This window comes from Nyctibius grandis, chromosome 1, assembly GCF_013368605.1.
Source record: "Nyctibius grandis isolate bNycGra1 chromosome 1, bNycGra1.pri, whole genome shotgun sequence".
Lineage (NCBI taxonomy): Eukaryota > Metazoa > Chordata > Aves > Nyctibiiformes > Nyctibiidae > Nyctibius > Nyctibius grandis.
The window spans coordinates 129,417,244-129,438,213 of NC_090658.1; the positions used below are offsets into that span (position 1 = coordinate 129,417,244).

General features: G+C 45.6%; 2 protein-coding genes across 2 annotated transcripts; one reads left to right on the forward strand and one right to left on the reverse strand.

Annotated features, from left to right (window-relative positions):
• Nucleotides 1-438: 438 nt before the first annotated feature.
• On the forward strand, nt 439-2,593 carry IL17A (interleukin 17A). The gene is made up of 3 exons (XM_068409182.1): nt 439-465; nt 1,160-1,404; nt 2,356-2,593. Exons 1-3 carry the CDS (start codon nt 439-441, stop codon nt 2,591-2,593), a joined length of 510 nt encoding a protein of 169 aa, XP_068265283.1.
• Nucleotides 2,594-10,363: 7,770 nt separating this feature from the next.
• LOC137668292 (interleukin-17F-like) lies at nt 10,364-12,529 on the reverse strand. Its single transcript, XM_068409721.1, has 3 exons — nt 12,503-12,529; nt 11,206-11,450; nt 10,364-10,601 (listed from the first exon to the last, which is right to left on the reverse strand). Exons 1-3 carry the CDS (start codon nt 12,527-12,529, stop codon nt 10,364-10,366), a joined length of 510 nt encoding a protein of 169 aa, XP_068265822.1.
• Between the last annotated feature and the right edge of the window lie 8,441 nt (nt 12,530-20,970).

Here is a 20,970-nt window from a genome sequence, read left to right on the forward strand (position 1 = left end):
GCATCCCAAGCCAAGACCATGAAGCGCATCAACTTCTGTTTGACTAGGTGATGAGTCTAGTCCCAATTTAAAATGGCGCACTTTGCACCTGCTTACTGCAGCGCGTGCCAATTTTTTGGTGGTTTTCTAATATCATCATTGAGTTTTGTTACTACTTGAGCTACATGGCTAAAGTAATGACATCATCTACAGATCTAAGAAAGGGTGAGCCCATATCCTGTCTTCCACCTGCGTTGATGGAATATATATATGAACACTTTTTAATTTAAGTTATGGTCAGAAACCACAGTTAAGGTTGGGAAAAAAAAACCACCTACTCCGCATTAACTAGGACAGCACAGAAGCTCTTATAAAAAGTCCAGCAGCAAATGTGCCCAGACACCTTCAGTTCAACAGAGCCCAGCACAAGCATCAGCCGCAGTAAGAGAAGGAAGGAAGATGTCTCCAGTCCTTTGTGCTTCTCTGGTAAGAACTTGCTTTGTGGTTTTTTCCCCCCCAATTTCACAGAGACCTATTTAAATTCTAATAGATGACTGTCAGGAATGGGGATCTGTACCCACCTTTAAAATGCTTGTTTAAACCATTAATAATTGAAAATAACTCAAAGGGGAGACTGCTGAACAGCACCAGCATGGGGCAGCAATGAGACTGTACGGGTATATTAGTGAACAGGGCTACTGCGTTGTACTCTGAGTCAAGAAATACACAGAAAACTCAACCTTAGAGTGTCTTTTTGTTGTTGTATCCCTTCTGCTGTCTTCTGTGTTATATTATTTTCTATAATTTATTTTTTTCACCAAATTACAACTGAGTGTATACTATACTTCTCAGCACTGTAAGAATTAGTTAATGAAAGCAAGAGTGGATGTGATCATAGAATCATACAATCGGTTTGGTTGGAAAGGACCTTTAAGATCATCAAGTCCAATCGTTAACCCAGCACTGCCAAGTCCACCACTAACCCACATCCCTCAGCATCACATCTACAATGTGATATATGGCACATTTTTCCATAATTGCTCCAACCTACCGCATAGGCTTTAACTACCAGCTTGGCTGGCTGTGGATGAATTTCCCTGCCCCACAGAAGAGCTGTTAAATGTGCTGCATTACAGCAGCGGTACCTGCGTTGTGTCCTAAATGCACCTATTGTCTTCAGTTCAGATCACTGCTCTTCATGCTGCTGGCCATGCTGTCAGCCAGCAGTTCTGCCTACGGGAAGGTGATACATCCTGGACTCAAGCCGGAGAGCCTCTTCAAGCAAGCGTATGCTGGATGCCTGACCCAAAAAGGCTCAAAATTCCCTCAAACTGTCAGAGTCAACGTAAGCATCAGCAACATGAACCAGGACACCAAAATGACTCTTGATGTCAGCAGCCGCTCCCTGGCTCCATGGGATTACAGGTATGATCTCTGTCCCCGTGGTCTAGAAATACACTGGCTGCCCTGGTTAAGAATAAAGCCAAGGATACGCTCACATCTTTATTATCTGTGCTTCACCATTGAGAGATTTTGGAAATATGAGGGTATCCACAGGCCATATAATCCTCTTTGAAAGACAACTAATACAGAAAGAAGCACAGAGCAAAAACATGGTCTAGGCTAACTTACAGAAGGCAAAGCAAATCATTTTTGCAATTTAATTAATTTATTTGTGTATTGGGGCAAGCTTTATCTTCAAAAACATTCTTTACCTAAGAGATCATCAAAAAGACCTCAGAGGGCTAGCATTGCACCAAATTCAGTGGTGGTTTAATAACACCAGCATCAGGCCCTAAGAACGTTTCATGTTTTGGAGGGGAGCTGAAAGTCTTTGGGTCTGTTAATCAGTCTGACATGTTGAGAAGCTCAAATCGTTTCTAATTGGTCTATCAAAGTCAGTGCCTATTTGAAGCAAGCCCTTTGCAAAGGGAGTTGCATGCAGTCCTAGCATGCTTGTCTTACACGTAAAAACCTGCAGTATTTACTTGCTTACACTTAAAAACCTACAGTAGTGGAGGGTTTACTGCCCCTTCACAGGCAATCTCCCAGGAGGTACAGGTTCCCAAACTGGGAGCCCATAGTGATCCAGACTATCATGCCTCCAAAGATGAAGGAGCATTTCCATTTCAAATACTTCCTTTCACAGAATCACAGAATCACAGAATCACAGAATGTTAGGGATTGGAAGGGACCTCGAAAGATCATCTAGTCCAATTCCCCTGCCGGGGCAGGATTGCCTAGACCATATCACACAGGAACGCGTCCAGGCGGGTTTTGAATGTCTCCAGAGAAGGAGACTCCACAACCTCTCTGGGCAGCCTGTTCCAGTGTTCAGTCACCCTTACAGTAAAGAAGTTTCATGTCAACTTACAGGATCGATGAGGACCACGACCGTTTCCCTCAAGTGATTGCGGATGCCAAGTGCCGCCACTCCAGGTGTGTGAATTTGGACGGGCAGCTGGACCACAGCGTCAACTCCGTGCCCATCAAACAGGAGATCCTCGTCCTCCGGAGGGAGCAGCAGGGCTGCCAACAATCATACCGGCTGGAGAAGAAAATAATCACTGTCGGCTGCACGTGTGTCACCCCCTTGATCCGACACCAGGCTTAAAGGGGAGCCAGTAGTGTAAGAGCAGGGAGCCACAAATGAGATCTTCCTCGCCTAACAGTGATGAAATGAAGGGGCCTGATTCAGTCTCCACAAAACTGAATCAAGCCATAATGATTAGCTAGAATCTATCTGAATATATTAAAAATTAAGAAGTCTCAGGGTTTTTTTTTTTAAATATTATTTTTCCCAAAAATCTTGAACTCTATAAATTCAGAATGTGGATAACTTCATGTGCCACGCTGAAAAATTAATGGGAACTCTTTACACATCTGTAGTTTACACTTTGAAATGTCTATTTATGTAACTATTTATGCTGGTGGAAAAGTTAGTAATAATGTATCTATCTGCTTATTTATCTTTGTGTAATAAAAAAATATTAAATAACTCTGTGGTATTCTCCTTCCTTTCTAAAGTAGCCTTTTTGATAAGGCAAGAAATCACTCAATTCAATTATGACCATATGAGAGATTTGCATTGTGCTAAACCCCAGATTCTCTTGATAACATCTAGCTCTGCTGCAGCAGAACGTAAAGCCCATAGGAAAGTCAGGGCTTGTATCATTAACATCCTTTTATTGATAGAGAAACAAGATACCTGGAGGAAAATTATTTACCAAGTGATACCCAACAGATTCACATTAAAGACAGGTTAGCAAAATAAGCAGTGGGTAACTACCCAGTTATCCACGTAATTATCTGTTTGGAAAGGAATTTGTAAAGACAGGTTCAACACAACACTTTGAATGTTTCCTTTGGGGGAAAGAAATTCTTCCCCTAAAATGGCGAGTGCGTTTCCGCTGCTGAGTTTTAAATTTTGGTCTGATGCTATTTGTGAACTTCAATACAACCCATTTCAACACATTTTCTGTGGAGCAGGGTACCTGGTTACACAAGGAAACACGCACGAGTGAGTCAGGTGGATAACTGAAGCAATTAACCACGTACTGCTAACTGCAAGCGTAATTTTCTCCGTGCTCGTGCCCTTCCAATACGTTTGCTGAAGAACATTAGTTCTTCAAATGTAGAGCGCGCTGACACAGCACTTCTACCACGGTTGCAATGGGACTTGTGTAGGTGGATGTCTGGCACTGCAGGTGGGTTTATTTAAAGCATGCTTGGGTTAAAAGTGCTCAGATGAAAATGTTCCGTGTTTCTAAAGGCAGGCTGGTTTGCGAAGATGCGGATGTTCTGTTTGCTGCCGTTTCGAGGAGGTGTGAGCCTCCTCAGGCGCTGGCAAAAAGCCATTGGCAAACACAACAGCAGATACAGAATTTATAGAGGTGCAGAGGTCAGGGATGCAAGTCCTTAATGAGAGGCAAGGTCCTCTCAGGTGAAAGCATCTTCTCCAGATCCATCTGTGCTAACTGGAGATCTGATCATCCCAACTTTTGCTGCTAGGGGTTATTCCCTCCAGCTGTGCCAGTGAGCCTAAACCCTCCCTAATCTACTCCGGGCAAAATCAGGTAGGTCAGTTTGTAACCTAAACTCAGAGCACAGCCACAGGTGTCATGCCACCCCTTGACCTAGCAAATACACACTGGTCCAAGGAAACATTGATTAACTCTGAGTGACCACAGTATCTGCAATCACAACAGTGAACTTCTGTCCACACCTTTAGTTACCCTCAAATGCTGATATAACTTTGCCCGTATCTAGACATAGAGCATAGAATTGTTTTGGTTGGAAAGGACCTTTAAGGTCATCAAGTCCAACCGTTAACCCAGCACTGCCAAGTCCACCACTAAAACATGTCCCTCAGCACCACATCTACACAGCTTTTAAATCCCTCCAGGGATGGGGACTCCACCACTGCCCTGGGCAGCCTGTTCCAATGCTTGATAACCCTTTGGGTGAAGAAATTTTTCCTGATATCCAGCCTCCCCTGGCACAACTTGAGGCCATTTCCACTTGTCCTATCTCTTGTTACCTGGGAGAAGAGACCGACCCCCACCTCGCTACACCCTCCTTTCAGGCAGTTGTAGACAGCAATAAGGTCTCCCCTCAGCCTCCTTTTCTCCAGACTAAATACCCCCAGTTTCCTCAGCTGCTCCTCACAGACTTGTGCTCTAGACCCTTCACCAGCTATGTAGCAGTGTATGTGGTCCTAACTTAGCTTGTTTCCTACCTTGTCTCCAGCTATTCTTCCGTAAGGTCTCCTGCAGGTCCTGAAGTTCAGCCAGCTGGCTGTCCCAAGAATGTTAAGCACGGGACCTAATATTCCTGACTGCCAAAAAAAAAACTCATCAAGTAACACTCATTCTTTGAGGTTTTCAAGGGGTGAAATAAATATCAGTTCAGGGAGACTGAAATAGAGCTGACTGCTTTGTCCATTAGATAATCTCTCAACATCCTACCACATGCTATAGAAGGAGCTTTGGCAAATTGTCTGCAGCAGCCCAAGTAACTTCTAACAGTTAAAATTACGGTAAGTCCCGCCCTTTATTACCTAGTAGCGGTGTGCAGTTAGCTGGAGTTGGCACATGAGTAACGGAGACTAGTTAGCAATGCCGAGAGAGAGCTACTATGTGGAAAAAGTCAGAACCAGGTCAGCAAGAGATGACGCAGTTGGAGTATCAAAACACTGACAGCTTTCTGCTGCCGGGCTGCAAGGATGCTCTGGTCCCCCTTCCAGCAGTATCATGCTCCCTTGGACCATTTACCAACCCAATTAAATCCATGCCTTAGGACACAACCCTTTATTTACTTACTTGGCCTTGTGCAAACTTCATGCTCACCTCTGCAAGCTGCTTGGGTGTTGTACATGCTCCTGCAGAAGCATTTAATAGTATGATCACCTGGATTCATTTGGCCTGAGGACTATTTTCTTTCCTGCTACAAGTTCTCTTGTAACTCCTGGCATCACGAGCTAAGAGGTCTTCCTTCACATTGCTGTGTTCAGTTGGAAAGGTGCAGAATAATCCCGGATCAATGTGCCCTGCCATGAGGTCACCTAATCAGTGCCTTTTTTTCTCTGGGCAAACGTTCATGGCTACAGTCAATAATGATCACAATAGAAAACCAAAGAGAGTAGGACCTCTTTTTCACCCTTGCACAGCTCTTACCAGTTTGAGGTTCAACAGGTAAAGCTTGCTCTTCCTTATTTTGAAGAGTTCAGTGCAAATTCTTGCTTATTTGATGTCCTTTAATGATATCATCATATGGGGGGAATTGCTGCAAAACCCTCTTCAACACAGAAGTTTCCAGTCCAGCACTCTGCTCCCTGTTCCGGTTTCATGTCAGTTTGCAAAATCTGAGCAGCAGCAGCTTAGCAGCCAGATTGCTTGGCGAGCTGTGAGTAAAACACAGCAGAAAGGGAAGTTTGAGACGGGATTTGTGTAGCAAATGATCAAATAACCATGCTCATCATTGCCAGTTATCAAAGCAAGCTGGACAGACACTAGATGCTTGTAAAAGGTGATATAGACTCAACTATCTGGCCAGCCTTACGACATGAAGGAGACCAGTACAGATTTCAGAAGTCTGAAATAAAAAGCAAACCCAAAAATTATAGAGGTAAGCTAGAGAGGTGATAAACCAACTCTATTCATTTACTGGAACAGGGAACTTTGATCATGATACAAACATGCTGTGCTTACTAAGAATGCAGATAAAACAGAAACATGACACTTTGTACTGGTAAAACCACTAAAACTCACCTATAGAAAGCTATGCTCAGAAAACAGTATTTAGAATGGAGCCTACTCAGCCCACGACCCCAAAGAGCATCAAACGTATTTTTAATCTTTTGTTGAAGTTACAGAAAAAGCTGGAAAAACTAAGCTAGTTTTCTGAAGGAAAAACAGATAAGTAAAAGTTACACAGAAAGCAGAAATGGATTTATCTGAAGAGTGGAGGACTTGAAGCTGTTACTACCATCCAGCCCTGGAAGTATGGAGAATAATTAGCAAAGACAGAAGATGTTTGTGTGAGTAGCAAAGACAGAAGGTGTGGTTTGTTTCTGATGCTGAGTCTGGCTAATATCTTCTCGGCTCCTAAAAGCCAGCACCAGCACACAGTCCCATCCCCATCAATAGCTCTGAGTCTGCCAAGCAATATCAGGCAATCACAGACATGTTAAGCAGGGTTTTTTTTGTCACTACCTTGTAACAGTGCTGTAGAAGATGCAGACTTGGCCCACACACCTACACTCATCTCAAGCACAAGGTTAAAAATAATATCAGAGAGCAAAGAAGAGGAAGAAGAAGGAGACAAGGGAGGGGGATCAAGGCAAGTCTCACATTTTACCCCTTGGTGGTGACATGGGAGCAGGTTTCTGGTCTGATCTCTCAGGCCATCTCCTAGGACAGCCAGAACTCACAGCTGATATGGAAACTCACCTCGTCATCTATACCCATCATATTGCCACCAAACCACAGATCCCCACAGGACTGACGAGCGAATCACTCATCCCCTTAAAATTTTGCCTGTTCGGTCTAACTCTCAACAAGCCAAATTGACTTCTGGATTTTCAAGCCATTGCACCTCTGCCTTGCCAAACACACAAACAGTTCTTGGGTTGTTTCAATCTTTTAGGTTGCAGCCTTTGCATTCTTTATATATTTAATTTCTGTGCACTTTTAAAAACAATTATTTTGTGGAACAGGCTGACCTGGTCTGTAGTCCCTTTGAACACCCCCAGGAGCATCTGCCTGTTGTCAAGGGTCCAAAGAAGCCTGACTCACACCTGCAGGCCAATACATCCATAGCACAGGTCTAGGAGGAGGCATCTACCCAGGCTCATATCACTGCTGTGCCTCCCAGCCCATGCTAATGCAGGGGTCTCTGCAGCGTGCTCCCTCCGACATCCCATGAGAGCTGCTACACCACGGGATCCCTGCTTGAGCTGCCAGAACAGGCACAGCCAAAGGGAGGAGTGAGCAAGGGGACAGGGAAAGGATGTTAGTGAGAGGCAAGCAGAAGAGGGAAGGAATAGGAAAGGTCACAAGGCTCAGATACTAGCCTGTGACCACAGGTTGCTTAGCCTAGTGGGTTACGAGAAGGCACTGCTACTACACCTACAGCTGTGTCTTCTCCTCCTGGTAGAACAACCGGGTCCCTGAAGACTGCTCTGGGCTACATTTCAGAGCCAGAGACGCCCAGTTGGGCACCCAGGGACTAGGTCCATTGCTTCAAGGGGAGTGAAAACAAGCAAAGCCTTTCACAAAGGCTGGTCCTCAGATGTGAACTGTACTTGCTCTTGGTGGTGATATGACTGTGCTGTTTACAAGAAGCATAAACTCGTTTGCCATGTTCTTAGATTGCTGGGAATGACAGCCAACCACCTAGCTCATCACAAAAGCCAGCATCTAAAAAATAAGCAGACTCATATTTACAACCACCTGCACTCTAAGAATGATGCCATTAGAAGGAAATAACCCTTGCTGCTCGTTTTATTTAGAAACAATCCCCACGTACAAGTGCATGCCTTGCTGAGATGTGTGTGGTTTGCAGTTGATAGTGCTGGCTGCAAAACCTCATGACCCATGGGTGAGACTTCCTTAATTAGCTTCCTTTGCATTTTCTTAATTAGCTGCTCCGTATTTCATCCGGTTAGAACAACTCTTAAGCTAAGCTGATGGGTATTGAAGAGCATCAGCACAAGAGCTTACACCCCTTAGCTGCTGTGAACCCAGCGCCAAAGTAATTATGTCTGAAGAGAGACATGTAGGCTAGTTTTCTCCCTGCAGAACAAGTGAGGACAACCCCACGAGCTAGGTTTGTTGAGAGGGAGAGAAATAGGTCAGGAGTAAGAACCAGGGTGTGCAGCGTGCGATTTCCTGGTCAGCGGTTACTGTAAGAGGAGAGCTGGTGTCACACAAGAGCGCGCAGAAGACGCCTCCATGGGTTTGCGCTCCACCACATGAAGAGGTTGGTGGTCATAACGAAACAGCTGCTGCCACAAATGAGTATAAATGCTTGTAACAGAGTGAGACAGTTTCCCCTCCTGGTTACCCATGGCTTGTTGAAGTGGCTCCCAGTGACCTGCAGGGCAGGGGATATACCGAACTCGACAAATAAGCACCAAAGGAGTCATTTAGACCCAACGACTCATCTGACCTACTCGGGGGAGGAAACCCAGAGTCTACCTGCCCTAGGTGTATCTAATTTAAAGTACTTTCCGTGCAGCCAAAATGAAATATGAGAGTGCTTGCACACAGGTTTACCCTGGTTTAAACGCAGGTGAACAAGGAAATACAGGCTTAAAACCACCACCAGCAGAAAACAGTGTCAGAGGTCTGAGAATCTGGCTCAGCTCTGGATGAAAGATGAGTAATGTCAAAAAAAAAAAGAAACACTGCAGCAATCTGATGAAATAATAAATAGTGAGTCTTGCTAGGCTGGGCTCTGTGTGTAGCTAAGGGAGAGAAAGGGTAATTCCTCCTTTCCTAAGTCAGGACACCTCAGCTCAGCAGGCAAGCCTGGCCTGGAAGTGTTTATTCCTTGTTCCCTTGATGTGGAGGGATCCTCATGCACCACTTCAAGCCCAACACCTAATATTTGGCTGGTTAAAGAGCAGCGAGATGAAGCCATCGTTGCACATTTCCCTGCCTTCCTGCTCAGCCAACCATCCAGTTGGTGGAGAAGGTGGTTGCTTATAAGGATGACATCTCGTCTGGAAGAGGATAGGACAGGCCTTTCCCAGCTCACATGAACCAGGCTAGACCCCCATCCCAAATTTCGGCTGCAGCCCTGCAATGCAATGTCTCTCACCCCTTTCCCCACCATCCCTAGAGACCATCCTCAAGGTCTAGAGAACCTGGCTCTGGTGCCAACTCCCCCAGCGCTGCCTGTGTAACCTCACTTCATCACGTTCAGCCCTTTCTTGCATCTTTTAATCTATTTAGGCTGCAAATTCTCTTGCACTCCTTCTTACTCATATCACTGCACCGGAAAAAGCCTGATCTTCACTGAAATCTCTCAGTGCTACTGCAGCACAAATCCATTTTCTGTGTCTGCTTTCATTTTGAGCTACCATAAAACAACATTCTTTTAAATAAAATACAATTTTTATTCAGTGGATAAATTATTGAATAAATACAAATAAACATTTACCATTTTTTGGATTCTCTGAACTCATGCAAAGCTATAAATACAGTCATAAATAGAAGATATAAATAGAAATATAAACACTCATTAGTTCTTAGCTGTTTTAACCCTCAATGTAAACGGACTCAATTCTCTTCCAAATTGCTCTGGAGTAAGTCAGCGGCTTGTGGAGCAGCAGCGACACAAAACCAGAATGCAATGAGAATCAGGCCTGGTGGCACTTATGTCAGATTTAGACTAGAAATATGCTAGTGAGCAGTGATGGCAGGAGAAGAAAAAGGGGCGAGGGGATGAGGAAGGGAGGGAGAATGTGCAGGAGTAAGGATTTTTTGTGGCAGTGCTGGTTGACATGTATACATTAGGGCAATTTACTGCCGAGAACTTTTGAAATGATAATTCATTTGATACACCAAAGTGATATAAGCTGCAATAAAAAAAAAAAAAAGCACTGCTTTACTCCCTCCCTGCTTGGAGTCACAAATAAAACATTTCCTCCATCCCCTTTTTTCCCCTCCATCACCAGCTACCAGTGATCCCCATTCTAAAATCCATATATGAGCAACAGCAAGAATCAGTACTTTCAGGAGGTAATTTGCTCAGATTTGGAAAGGAAATGCCATGTTGAATTTCCGGGATACAAGGTGAGTGACTGTGGGATTTCTCCAAAGGGATGTCCATAGGAGACATTTCTCCTCCCCAGTGTTGTCTCTCCTACTAATCCCTCCTAGGACTGGTGGTGGATGACTGGAACGGCACACGTGCAGCCCACGGTGATGACTTTCTTCTCCAGGCGGTAGGTGGGCAGGCAGCCCCGCTGCTCACGCCGGAGGACGAGGATCTCCTGTCGGATGGGGACGGAGTTGAGGCTGTGGTCCTCCTGCCCCAGTGAGTTCACGCAGCCGGAGAGGCGGCACTTGGCATCAGCGATTACCTGGGGGAAGCGGTTGGGATCCTCATCGAACCTGAGGATGGGGACACAAAAGGGTTTTATGCACTTGCACAACACAGTTTAGCAGGATATTATTGTTTATCTCCACGAAAGGACCATAATATTTACCTGTCTATCCTCACTATGAGACAAGGGCAAAGAATTTCTCTATCCTCAACATTTTTAGAACTATTTCCTAGAAATGGAAACAATTTTGGGAGGGTAACAGTGCCATGTTATTCTTTAGTAGTTGATGAATGGAGTGGAGCTGGGTGAAATACAGAACCGATTGCAAGTAGATCATTCATTTTTGTTTGGTTTTGGTTTAATTTCAGCATTAAAAAATATCTTTCAGCTATGAAAATGTAAAATTAAAATGACTGACATTATTCTTTTCCTAGCGGAATAATTATTTGACAAAAATGGATGAGATGACTAGAAACCATTCCAATGGTGTCTCCTTGCACTGCAAACAGTTTCTCTTAGAGAAATCTCACCCAACATCAAAATGAAAGTGTCAAGAAGTGTTTGCAATATTCACAGGACTCCAGGCGTATGCTGAGAGCCGGCCATCATTCACAACAAAAAACATCTGTGTAGCACAGCCATTGCAATTTAAATAACAACTAAACAGTTACCTGTAATCCCAAGGAGCAAGAGACCGGTTCCTCACATCATGGACCATCCTAAAGGCATGATCTGAATTGCTAATACGAATGTCAACTTTCACCGTTGTAGGGAATTTGGGACTCTTTTGGTTCAGGCAATCTTCACCAAGCCTCACAGAGCCGCCGTGCTTGCTATGTCGAGGATGACCCACCCTCCCGTGGGGTGAGCTCCTTACGGTGAGTGCTAGAACCAGCACCAAAATCAGTGATCTGAACTGGAAGAGAGAAAGGTGTCATTGGTTCAGTTCAGTCAAGAGAAAGAGAGCATAAAGAGCCAAGTCTTGACTAGACTGGACCATCAAGGGACCATATAGCTAGCAAGAGGAGAAGGATGCAGAGCATAAGTCCTATTCTGAATTCCTTCATTGCTTTGAATCAGCACTGGGCAGTGGCTGATCTTCATACTTGTGCTTGGGCGAGACAGGTCAGCATAAGCAAATAGCGCAATGATGATGGTAATGCTCATCACAACGAATGCTAAACTCTGATTCAAATTCTGATTCATAGTTGACTCTGCACCAAGAAGAGCATCTCTCCAACAAGCTATGAAAGGTCCTTCTCTACAGTCAAACAGCAATGTCTTATGATCTGCAAGGTGGGGTGAGGACTCAGCTGACCCCATGCCTAAGCTTAGAAACCTAGGTAAGCCATATGCCTTCTCAGGACAGCAAAGGTTGGCCACCTAGCAGCCATCTGTTGGAAATAACTCTATTTTTGATGAAATCTGAGATTCTTGGGCCATTTCCAGGAGCTTGGGTTTTAGGAAAAGAAGACAGATAAATGCAAACCTTTTAATAAATTCACAGAATCACAGAATCACAGAATGTTCGGGATTGGAAGGGACCTCGAAAGATCATCTAGTCCAATCCCCCTGCCGGAGCAGGATTACCAATTCACAAGAGCTGATAGTGCTGCAAATACTACGCAGGCTGAAATTTAAATTCAGAGACATTCACTTCACAATGACATTTCAGCAATTTTGATAGAATGTTGTCTGAGAAAAAGACTTTCTCTCCCAATCCCACAGCAGCAGTGCTGCCCTTACAGATAAATAATGGGTAGTCCATTGCCTCCTTGTCACTCGAGCACCAAATCCATTTACAAAAGCTCAGGACAGAAAGCTGTATCAGACAGCCTTAGCATCCCATTCAGCTTCCACTAAGGTCAACGAGGGTTGCTCCTAGATAGCAGCATCATGGGATCTGCATTCCGCTTTTTCTCTTGCAGCAAATATATCTTAACACTTATAGCAAATATAAGTACTTACCACTACAGCACAGCCAGCAAAAGCCATGGCAAAGTCTCTGCTGCTTTAGGCGGATGCACGTGGTGACAGAGCACAAGAGCTCTCCTTCTCCAAGACCTCTTCCACTCCGTGTGTGTCTCAAAGCCAGTCGTGGTCTCCTTTTTATAGTGAAGTTCAACCACTACCATCCTTTCCATTGCAGCATATAGCTGGCTTACCTGACCCGAGGTTAGGAGCTGGTATCTCATTTTCTAGCCCACTTCCTTCTCTACCACCAGAAAGGGGAGGGCAGATACTGTGTCATCAGAGTCCCAAATCAGCCAATACAGTTTATTCAGGCAGATAAAGAGATAGGGGAAGAAAAAGGAGAAAAAAATTGTTCAGGCAGCTTTTTTTTTCCCCTTTCCACCCACTCTTTCTAATATTAATGTTCTCTCACCACAAACACATCTGTGGATGCACTTCCACGTGCCTCACAAAAACCAAAGAGCAGAGATCAGCAAGCTGCAAAGTCAGGCACCCAACAAGGGTTTCAAAATGAGGACAGGACATGGAAATTCATGCTTTGACCTCCCGTTGCTTCAATTGCACAATCCGCCCCCACCTCATCTCGGGGATCCCTATGTCCTGTGGTGACAGGGCAGGGGAAGAGTAGATGCCCAGGGGAAGTCCTCCTGGGGGACCTCAGGGCACTAGGAGCTAGGATGACTTCCCCACTCATTACTGAGGTCCTATGTTGACATGTTCTGGAGAGCTCTTTGAAAAACTCATGCATGCCCTGTAAGGGCCCTGAGGGCACTAATTAGCCTTACTGGCCTTGACCAGCATCACCACAGGTTTCCCTCCACAGCTTATCACCAGGAGCCACATTTAAGTTCAGCTTTGGGTCCCCAGTCCCTGCCTGACCTGTGCTGTAGGAGTGCTGGTTTCCTGCTCCTTCTCTGGCCTTGTCTACTGGTTGGACCTTGGAATAGCGTTTCTCCTGGATGGACTCCTTGGACATACATGGTAGACTATCTCCATGGCCATACTGTACTGCATTTTGCCTAGGTCTCCTCTGAGTGCCAGGGGGGCTAGAGAAAATATAAAGTATTTTTAAACAGCGTTTTTCTCATTTTAAAATGCCTGAAAGGTCTGTATCACCGGCAGCACAGTGGCTGTAAATGATGATGGCACACCAATGTGTTATGGTGTGGGGTGAGGTGTGAGGGCAGCTGGGAACGTAGGACCTCCTGGGGTAATATTGGAGCGGACTCACATGGAGTCAGCATCCTGGCAAGCAACGGGGAGTGTTTTTTGATGATCCCATGAAAATCCCACCAAACTTGATTCAATCGCAAAGCTTCAGCACGTACAATGTAAGGGCTTAGCAGAATTTAGCAGCTAAAGTCTGAATGGGATTAATTGCTCCTTAAGGATTTCCCCAATGTGCTTTTTCCTCTGCTGTGTCAGTGCATCACACCTGATAAGTAAAATATACATTTAAGCCCTTAGAGCGATGATAAGGTAATGGTGCCCTTGTTCGGAGGTGCCCAATCCAGTAGCCCCACATTCAAAGCCAGTAGAGGTGAGGCTGCTACAGCTCTATGCCCCCATGTCCTTCCAGTAGTGAAGCTGAGCACGGATTCCCAATAGGCACACACACACACACACACACACATATGCAACATGTGTATAACACAGGAAAATTATCTTCACAGAAAGGGTTGTCAAGCATTGGAACAGGCTGCCCAGGGCAGTGGTGGAGTCACCATCCCTGGAGGGATTACAAAGACGAGTAGATGTGGTGCTGAGGGACATGGTTTAGTGGTGGACTTGGCAGTGCTGGGTTAATGGTTGGACTTGATGATCTTAATGGTCCTTTCCAAACAAAACGATTCTATGATTCTATATATACATATGCAGATGTCCACCCACATGGATCAACACGGGCAAAAACCATCACTCAAGCAAACACAAACAGGACCAATAGCCTCATCTTGTTCCCCTCTCTGGCTGATCAGGATGAAAGCCTATTAGTGGAAAATAGGTACATATATATACACACATATACACAAGGTGGATCTCTCCAGTTATTGGTCCTAGACCATCTCTCCCGTAGCTGCCCCTGGATGACCTGGTCTCCCCATTGCTTCATGCACAAACACACACCAGTGGGTCTCCCCAGTAGCTGCTCCAGACATGACCTTATCAGTAGCCAACCCCTAGATCCCACTGTCTCTCCAGTAGCTGGTCTAGACCTCCCAGCCCCACCCAGCAGCCACTTTGCAGACCCTCTGGTCTCTCCACCATCCTGACGAGACTTACGGCTGCTCTAAAACCTGGATCCCAGACTAGTCCAGTTGGATGTCTTTAGCATTTCCACAGTGACATACGTACCCACACAATATGCACACACCCCAGTCTCTCCAGTAGCTGGCCCTTAGACCGTGCAGCATTTGCACTTAGGACAGAGAGTGAAATTACACTTGAAAAAAAAAGAAAAAAAGCTAAGAAAAGGATTTAATAAGAAGACAGGCCACGCTGGGGTGATGAGGCACAGAGCTCAGCCAGGCAAGCATACTGACCACCATCTCACTTACGTGTGCTCAGCCCCTATTATCCCTCCTCTCATTTTCCTGTGTTTGCTCCTCACTGATCCATCCCGGTCCTTTCCTGTCCTCAACTTTGTCCCTTCCCCTAAACATCCCATAATAAGTCTTGGAAAATCCCAAAATGCTCTTCCCAGCACACCATAATGAGTCCCATACCCCTGAAGCCAGCAAGGTGTTGTGGGGAAAGCCTCCTCCATTGACTTGTCTGGTGGGTCTCACATCTGGACTTGGGTTGACCACCCTCCTTGGACAACCCTGAAAGAGTCAGGTCAGGGGCTCTGTTGGCACTATGTTATTTGGGTTCCTCCACCTGGTACTACTCCTCTGCTCCTTTGTAGTCGTGGAAAATAATGGCTCTTTATCACAAAAGCTAACAATCCCCATTTTATAATTAGAAAATAAATTAAAACAACAGGGGAAGCAGGAGCAAGGACTCTGCTGTCTGTGATCCAGCAAGGATCAGCCACAAACTGGAGAGGAAAGACCAGTGCACGTGCTGTTTCCCCAGAAGCACCAGCAGCTCTCTTTGGCAGTAAAAACTATTTTTATTTCAGAAAAAGTCCATGTAACCAGTTTGATCAGCTTCTCTGTGGAGAAAAGCCCTGAGAGAAGCCTCTCCTGAAGCCATGTAGCCAAGCTGGAAGAGGAGGACTGAAGCATAGGACTCCTCACAAAAATTCGTCTTCAGTCCTCTAGAAAATCAACAGATCCATGGCATTTTCAGTCCTCCAGAAAATCAGGAGCCTCTTACAAATTCATGGCATTTTCAAATGAGAAGGGACTAATCTGGGCCCTGCTCTATCAATCACCTCTCTTGAATAACACCGGCAGAAATCTCCATCGACTGATGCTTTATGTCACTGCAGGATGTTGTCTTGATTTTGTGGTCTGATTCAACTGACAGTTCAGAGACCGGGCAACTCACCTAGATTCTTCATATTTCAGGTTACTAAGTTCACCTGAAGTAATATCAGTTTCGTGACACATGTTCTTATTCTGACTCTTCGCATCTACGTATCCACAAATGCATCTACTGCGACATGGAGCGTGGAAGACCAAGAGAGGGTAGAATTACAAGAAATCCACTTTTATAGCCCAGAAACTGACCCCTTTTTTTCCCCGAGTGCTCACATTGAAAGGAAAAGGGCATTGCCATGAAAATGGGTTGGATTTTGTAGGTATAAGGTTAAGCGGAAATTGTTACGCGCGATGAAGCAATGACGTCATCACGCCAAATACTGGGTTATGAGCCTTGACCACCGCTTTCCACTCACATCTGCTGTCTTCAGCGGCTTATAACGTCAGCAAGGATTCCCTCCTCTTTGACCTGAAATTTCCTACGACCGCATTTGTCTTGAGTTGAAGTTCACTGAAAATTTGACCTAAAAGAGGTCACCTAATATGAATAAGGGAGGAAAAAATACTAGTTATCTATCTCAAAAAGCTGTTCACTCCCATGTTGCAAGGGCTTGGAGCCAGCATGGGGACTTGGAAATCAAAGAGAAGTTTTAATTTCACCAAGAACTCTTCTACACTTGAGTTACTGTAAAGAAAACCACCGCACTGCTGGATTCATTATACACTTAGGTTAAGGTTTTCATAATGATTCGGGGGCTTCAGGCACGAGACATGCCTGGTTTCAGGTTGGGCTTGGATGCCACGTCCTTCTAAGCTCCTCTGAACTTTTCAGCTTTCACATCTCACAGGAGGCACCTGTACCACTTCCAAGGAAACAGGGAATTTAAACTCCAGAGCAGACAGAAACCAAAACTACTCAAATGCCTTTGAACTTAGAGGAACAAACACCGAGCACTGAACCATGACCTGCATTTCAGTGCCTTTGCTACTGGGCAAAGCAAGCGCTGTGTCTCAGCTGCATCTCTGCAAATATTCACAGCTGGTAGTCACGCTGCAATGCCATGATCATTTTCTGCTCTGGAAGCAGGTGCCCTGCCATGAGGGAAGGACTAGGGAGCTAAGATATGGCTGGAAACCTAATAAATTAACAGGATTTATCTATCTGGAAGTAATGTTTCTCTAGCACCCTCCCCACGACTACACTGTCCCATGGATGGGGTCCATTGGACCCAGTGTCGGTGTCTGCATCTCAGCAAGCCACCATGATTTCTGCTATGAGAATAGAATCATAGAATCATAGAATCATAGAATGGTTTGGGTTGGAAGGGAACTTAAAGATCATCTAGTTCCAACCCCCTGCCATGGGCAGGGACACCTTCCACCAGACCAGGTTGCTCCAAGCCCCATCCAACCTGGCCTTGAACACTGCCAGGGAGGGGGCAGCCACAGCTTCTCTGGGCAACCTGGGCCAGGGTCTCACCACCCTCACAGCAAAGAATTTCTTCCTAATGTCTAATCTAAATCTCCCCTCTTTCAGTTTAAAACCATTCCCCCTCGTCCCATCACTCCATGCCCTTGTAAAAAGCCCCTCTCCCGCTTTCCTGTAGCCCCTTCAGTTACTGGAAGACTGCTAGAAGGTCTCCCATAGGCAGCATTTTGGAGGTAGGTGTCTCAGCCAGCTCAGCTGAAGCACATCCGAGGACCTTCCAGAGCCTGCAGCAGAAAAGGAGATAATGGGGCTGAAGTCGCAACCCCTGCAATCTCCAGGTGCCAGGGCCAAATAAATATTTCAGAACTGACCTCAGCAGGTCAGCTGAAGCACAAGCACAGGGCAGGGCCTGTATCTCCAGCAGTATATTCCTGTCTCACTGGCCACTCCAGGTTTTCCCCTTCGTGACACGTGACACCATCAAATCACCTACCTTCTGATTTAGAGCTGACTGTATGCATCGTGCTTACCCTCAGCGGGGTTTGCTGACTGCGCTTTATCACGCCGACAAGACTCATGACCAAATTGCAGACCACAGCCAAGAGACGTGAACTGGAAAGACCAAACTTTGAGGGGAAACGTGGCTGGCCGAGCATGCCACAGACACCAGCAGCAGAAACCTCTGCACGGGGCTGTCATCATGCGATGCTCCAGCACGACAGCGACCGCAGCTCCGTGTCACCGCGGGTGGCCCTCAAGGGGACCGGCAGCACCTCTAGGCTCCCTCAACAGGCGATGGGCAAACCTCATTTTTGGCTGCTAACCCCTGGCTCGGCTTCACACTTTGGCCAGAGCTGTGGGTTGAGTGGGAGGCAGGGATTAGTTGATGCTGATGGTGTTGGCGTGGGGATTTCACCCGTAGCCCAACACCCTGGGTGCTCTCCCATCCCACAGCAGGCACGTAAATAGGGCATTTAATTTCTAGCATCAATAGCCCTGCTGAGAGTGGGGGCGACTGTGGGTGTAAGAAATATAATACTAAGTCCCAGTGTGTTAAATAAGGCAACAGGAGAATGCCCGGGTGCGTGACCTGACACTGCATTCAGTTCTCCAGTCCATTTCCAAGCCCCAGTTATGGGCTGGGTGATGGGTGATGCATGAGGGCACTGGTGGACAGACTCTCTGTATCGGGTCACCCAGCCCAAAACAAGGGTCAGGGCTAGAACTGGGGCTCCTGTTCTCATTCCCACACAGCAGGGATGAGACTAGGTAGATTATTAGGGACATGACTTGAGAGGAGGCAACAGGGAATGTACAAGACCAAACGCTTTGGTTGACCAAGTTGGATTCCCTGAATCATTATTTATGTTATCGGTGATCTTCAATCTCAAATGGAGTATGATGTCCCTCAAGAGAGGCTGCACACTCCCCATATCCCAGTGGGAGCTGAAGTTTGTGCTCTCACCTATTTTGCAGGATTCATATAAAAAGTCAAGTGTTGGTCTTGGTCACGCTGACACGATCAGCTTTGTTATCTGATTCTTTCCCACCAAGATAAGTTTTAGTCAGCACATTATCAGGGCCACTTTGGGGAAAGTCCAGCTACTTCTTGCTCACTTACGTGCTCTTCCTTAGACAACGTAGGCAGCATTTGCATTCGCATGCTGTACACTGCTGCCTGGTGGACCTTCCATAGGTCAAGCCACAAAGACAGGGAGGTAGCTGGCCTCCATTGCTTTCAGATCCCTTGGAGACCCTGGGTCCAAATCCTTCTTAGCATACGGCATTTTGGAATGGCATCATGGAGCCAGACTAGAGGGCTGCAGAAATATCACATACTTTTGTACCTTGTACATTATTTCCCCCATGTATGATAGGAGATCAGGCTCGAAGGGATCTTGGAAAGGAGCTTAGTGCATCTGTGGCCTCCTGCTCAGCCCCAGTGTAGCAGCACCTCTACTTGAATCATTCCTGATCAGGGATTGTCTAACCTATTCCTGAAGATCTGCATGTTACAATTAAGCTCATTATTCTTTTCTGTGGACAAGGAAAAAAAAACCTTATTTCTTTCTTCTTTGAAACTACCATCTCTTTTAGACTCTGTAACATTTTCTACATCCCAATATATTGGGGTCTTGGCATCAACATGACACTTATTGGCTCTTGTTTAGCTTGTGATCTACTTGCTCAACGACAAGTCTCTTCCTAAAGGACTATTCTCTCCCCATCAGTCTCCAGTCCTAATTTCCCCTACGTCAGTTCAAAGGTTTATACACAACTTGATTGAAGTGGATATCATATATTTCATATTATTTCCTCAATTCTAACTTTGTTTTTTGAATGTTCAAGGCCTCTCCCAATTGGCCATCACCTGCCAATATTAGTAGAGAAATGTTCTATTCCCTTACCCAGCCCGCTAATTGAAGTGCAGTTTGCATATAATATTATTTCTTCAAGACATAGAAAACCTTTCCCATGCTGTCTTCCCAGGGCATCTTCCTTACTGAACCTCTAACACTACTCAAGCCAGGTTTCTTGAGAATTGCAGTATTTATTCTATGGTCTCCTTCCCTTTTTTTTTTTTCCTAAATATCATGAACTCCATCATTATTTTCATCCACTCCAGAATTTTCAATCAGTTCTTTTCCATCAGCAAGAATGAAGCCTGGAAATAAAATATAATAACAAATAATATTATATAAATATTAGCAAATATTAGTAAATTAAACAGCGATAGAGACTGTTGTCTAGAACTGAAACCAATTGGCACAGTCTGTCCCTGTCACTACTGGTAAAAATCTCCCCCCCTCCAAAACTAGATGGTTATAGCACAACTGCTCCTTGGCCCATGTAGACTCTTGAATCATGGCCAAAAGTTGTTTGGGAGAGAGCTAGTTAAGTGCATCAAAACTGTGCCAAGAACCAATCCGATAATATATCTAGCTGAGGTGCAGTGCCCAAGTCTGGGCCCTGACATTATTTATTTTATAAGAGGAGATACAGCTTCAGTGTCCCTGTGGATGAGCACCCAAGAACTGGGTGACCTCTGTGGTAACATCGCAGATTCAGGCTGTTGGTCAGATTCAGCTGATCCCCACGAATCCCTCTGCCTTTGGGATTTGCAGGTCCAGGTCTTCCATCTGTAGGGTTAGTGGACCACTCATTACCAAGACAAATTTTCTAATGCAGACAGCAAGAAGGGTACTGCATCCAGCTCTGGGGCCCCCATCAGGAAAAGGACATGGAGCTGTTGGAGCGAGTCCAGAGGAGGCCACGAAGATGATCAGAGGGCTGGAGCACCTCTGCTATGGAGACAGGCTGAGAGAGTTGGGGCTGTTCAGCCTGGAGAAGAGAAGGCTCTGGGGAGACCTTCTAGCACCTTCCGGTACCTGAAGGGGCTACAGGAAAGATGGAGAGGAACTTTTTGCAAGGGCGTGGAGTGACAGGACAAGGGGGAACAGTTTTAAACTGAAAGAGGGGAGATTTAGATTAGATATTAGGGAGAAATTCTTTCCTGTGAGGGTGGTGAGACACTGGCCCAGGTTGCCCAGAGAAGCTGTGGCTGCCCCCTCCCTGGCAGTGTTCAAGGCCAGGTTGGATGGGGCTTG

Bases quoted from the DNA above. Each gene is read 5' to 3' on its own strand.
- IL17A (XM_068409182.1), top strand. From the start codon at position 439: ATGTCTCCAGTCCTTTGTGCTTCTCTG. The intron at 466-1,159 runs GTAAGAACTTGC...TATTGTCTTCAG, and splicing joins CAGTCCTTTGTGCTTCTCTG to TTCAGATCACTGCTCTTCAT. The intron at 1,405-2,355 runs GTATGATCTCTG...GTCAACTTACAG, and splicing joins CTGGCTCCATGGGATTACAG to GATCGATGAGGACCACGACC.
- LOC137668292 (XM_068409721.1), bottom strand. From the start codon at position 12,529: ATGGCTTTTGCTGGCTGTGCTGTAGTG. The intron at 11,451-12,502 runs GTAAGTACTTAT...TCTCTCTTCCAG, and splicing joins TTGCTGGCTGTGCTGTAGTG to TTCAGATCACTGATTTTGGT. The intron at 10,602-11,205 runs GTAACTGTTTAG...CCCCATCCTCAG, and splicing joins CTTGCTCCTTGGGATTACAG to GTTCGATGAGGATCCCAACC.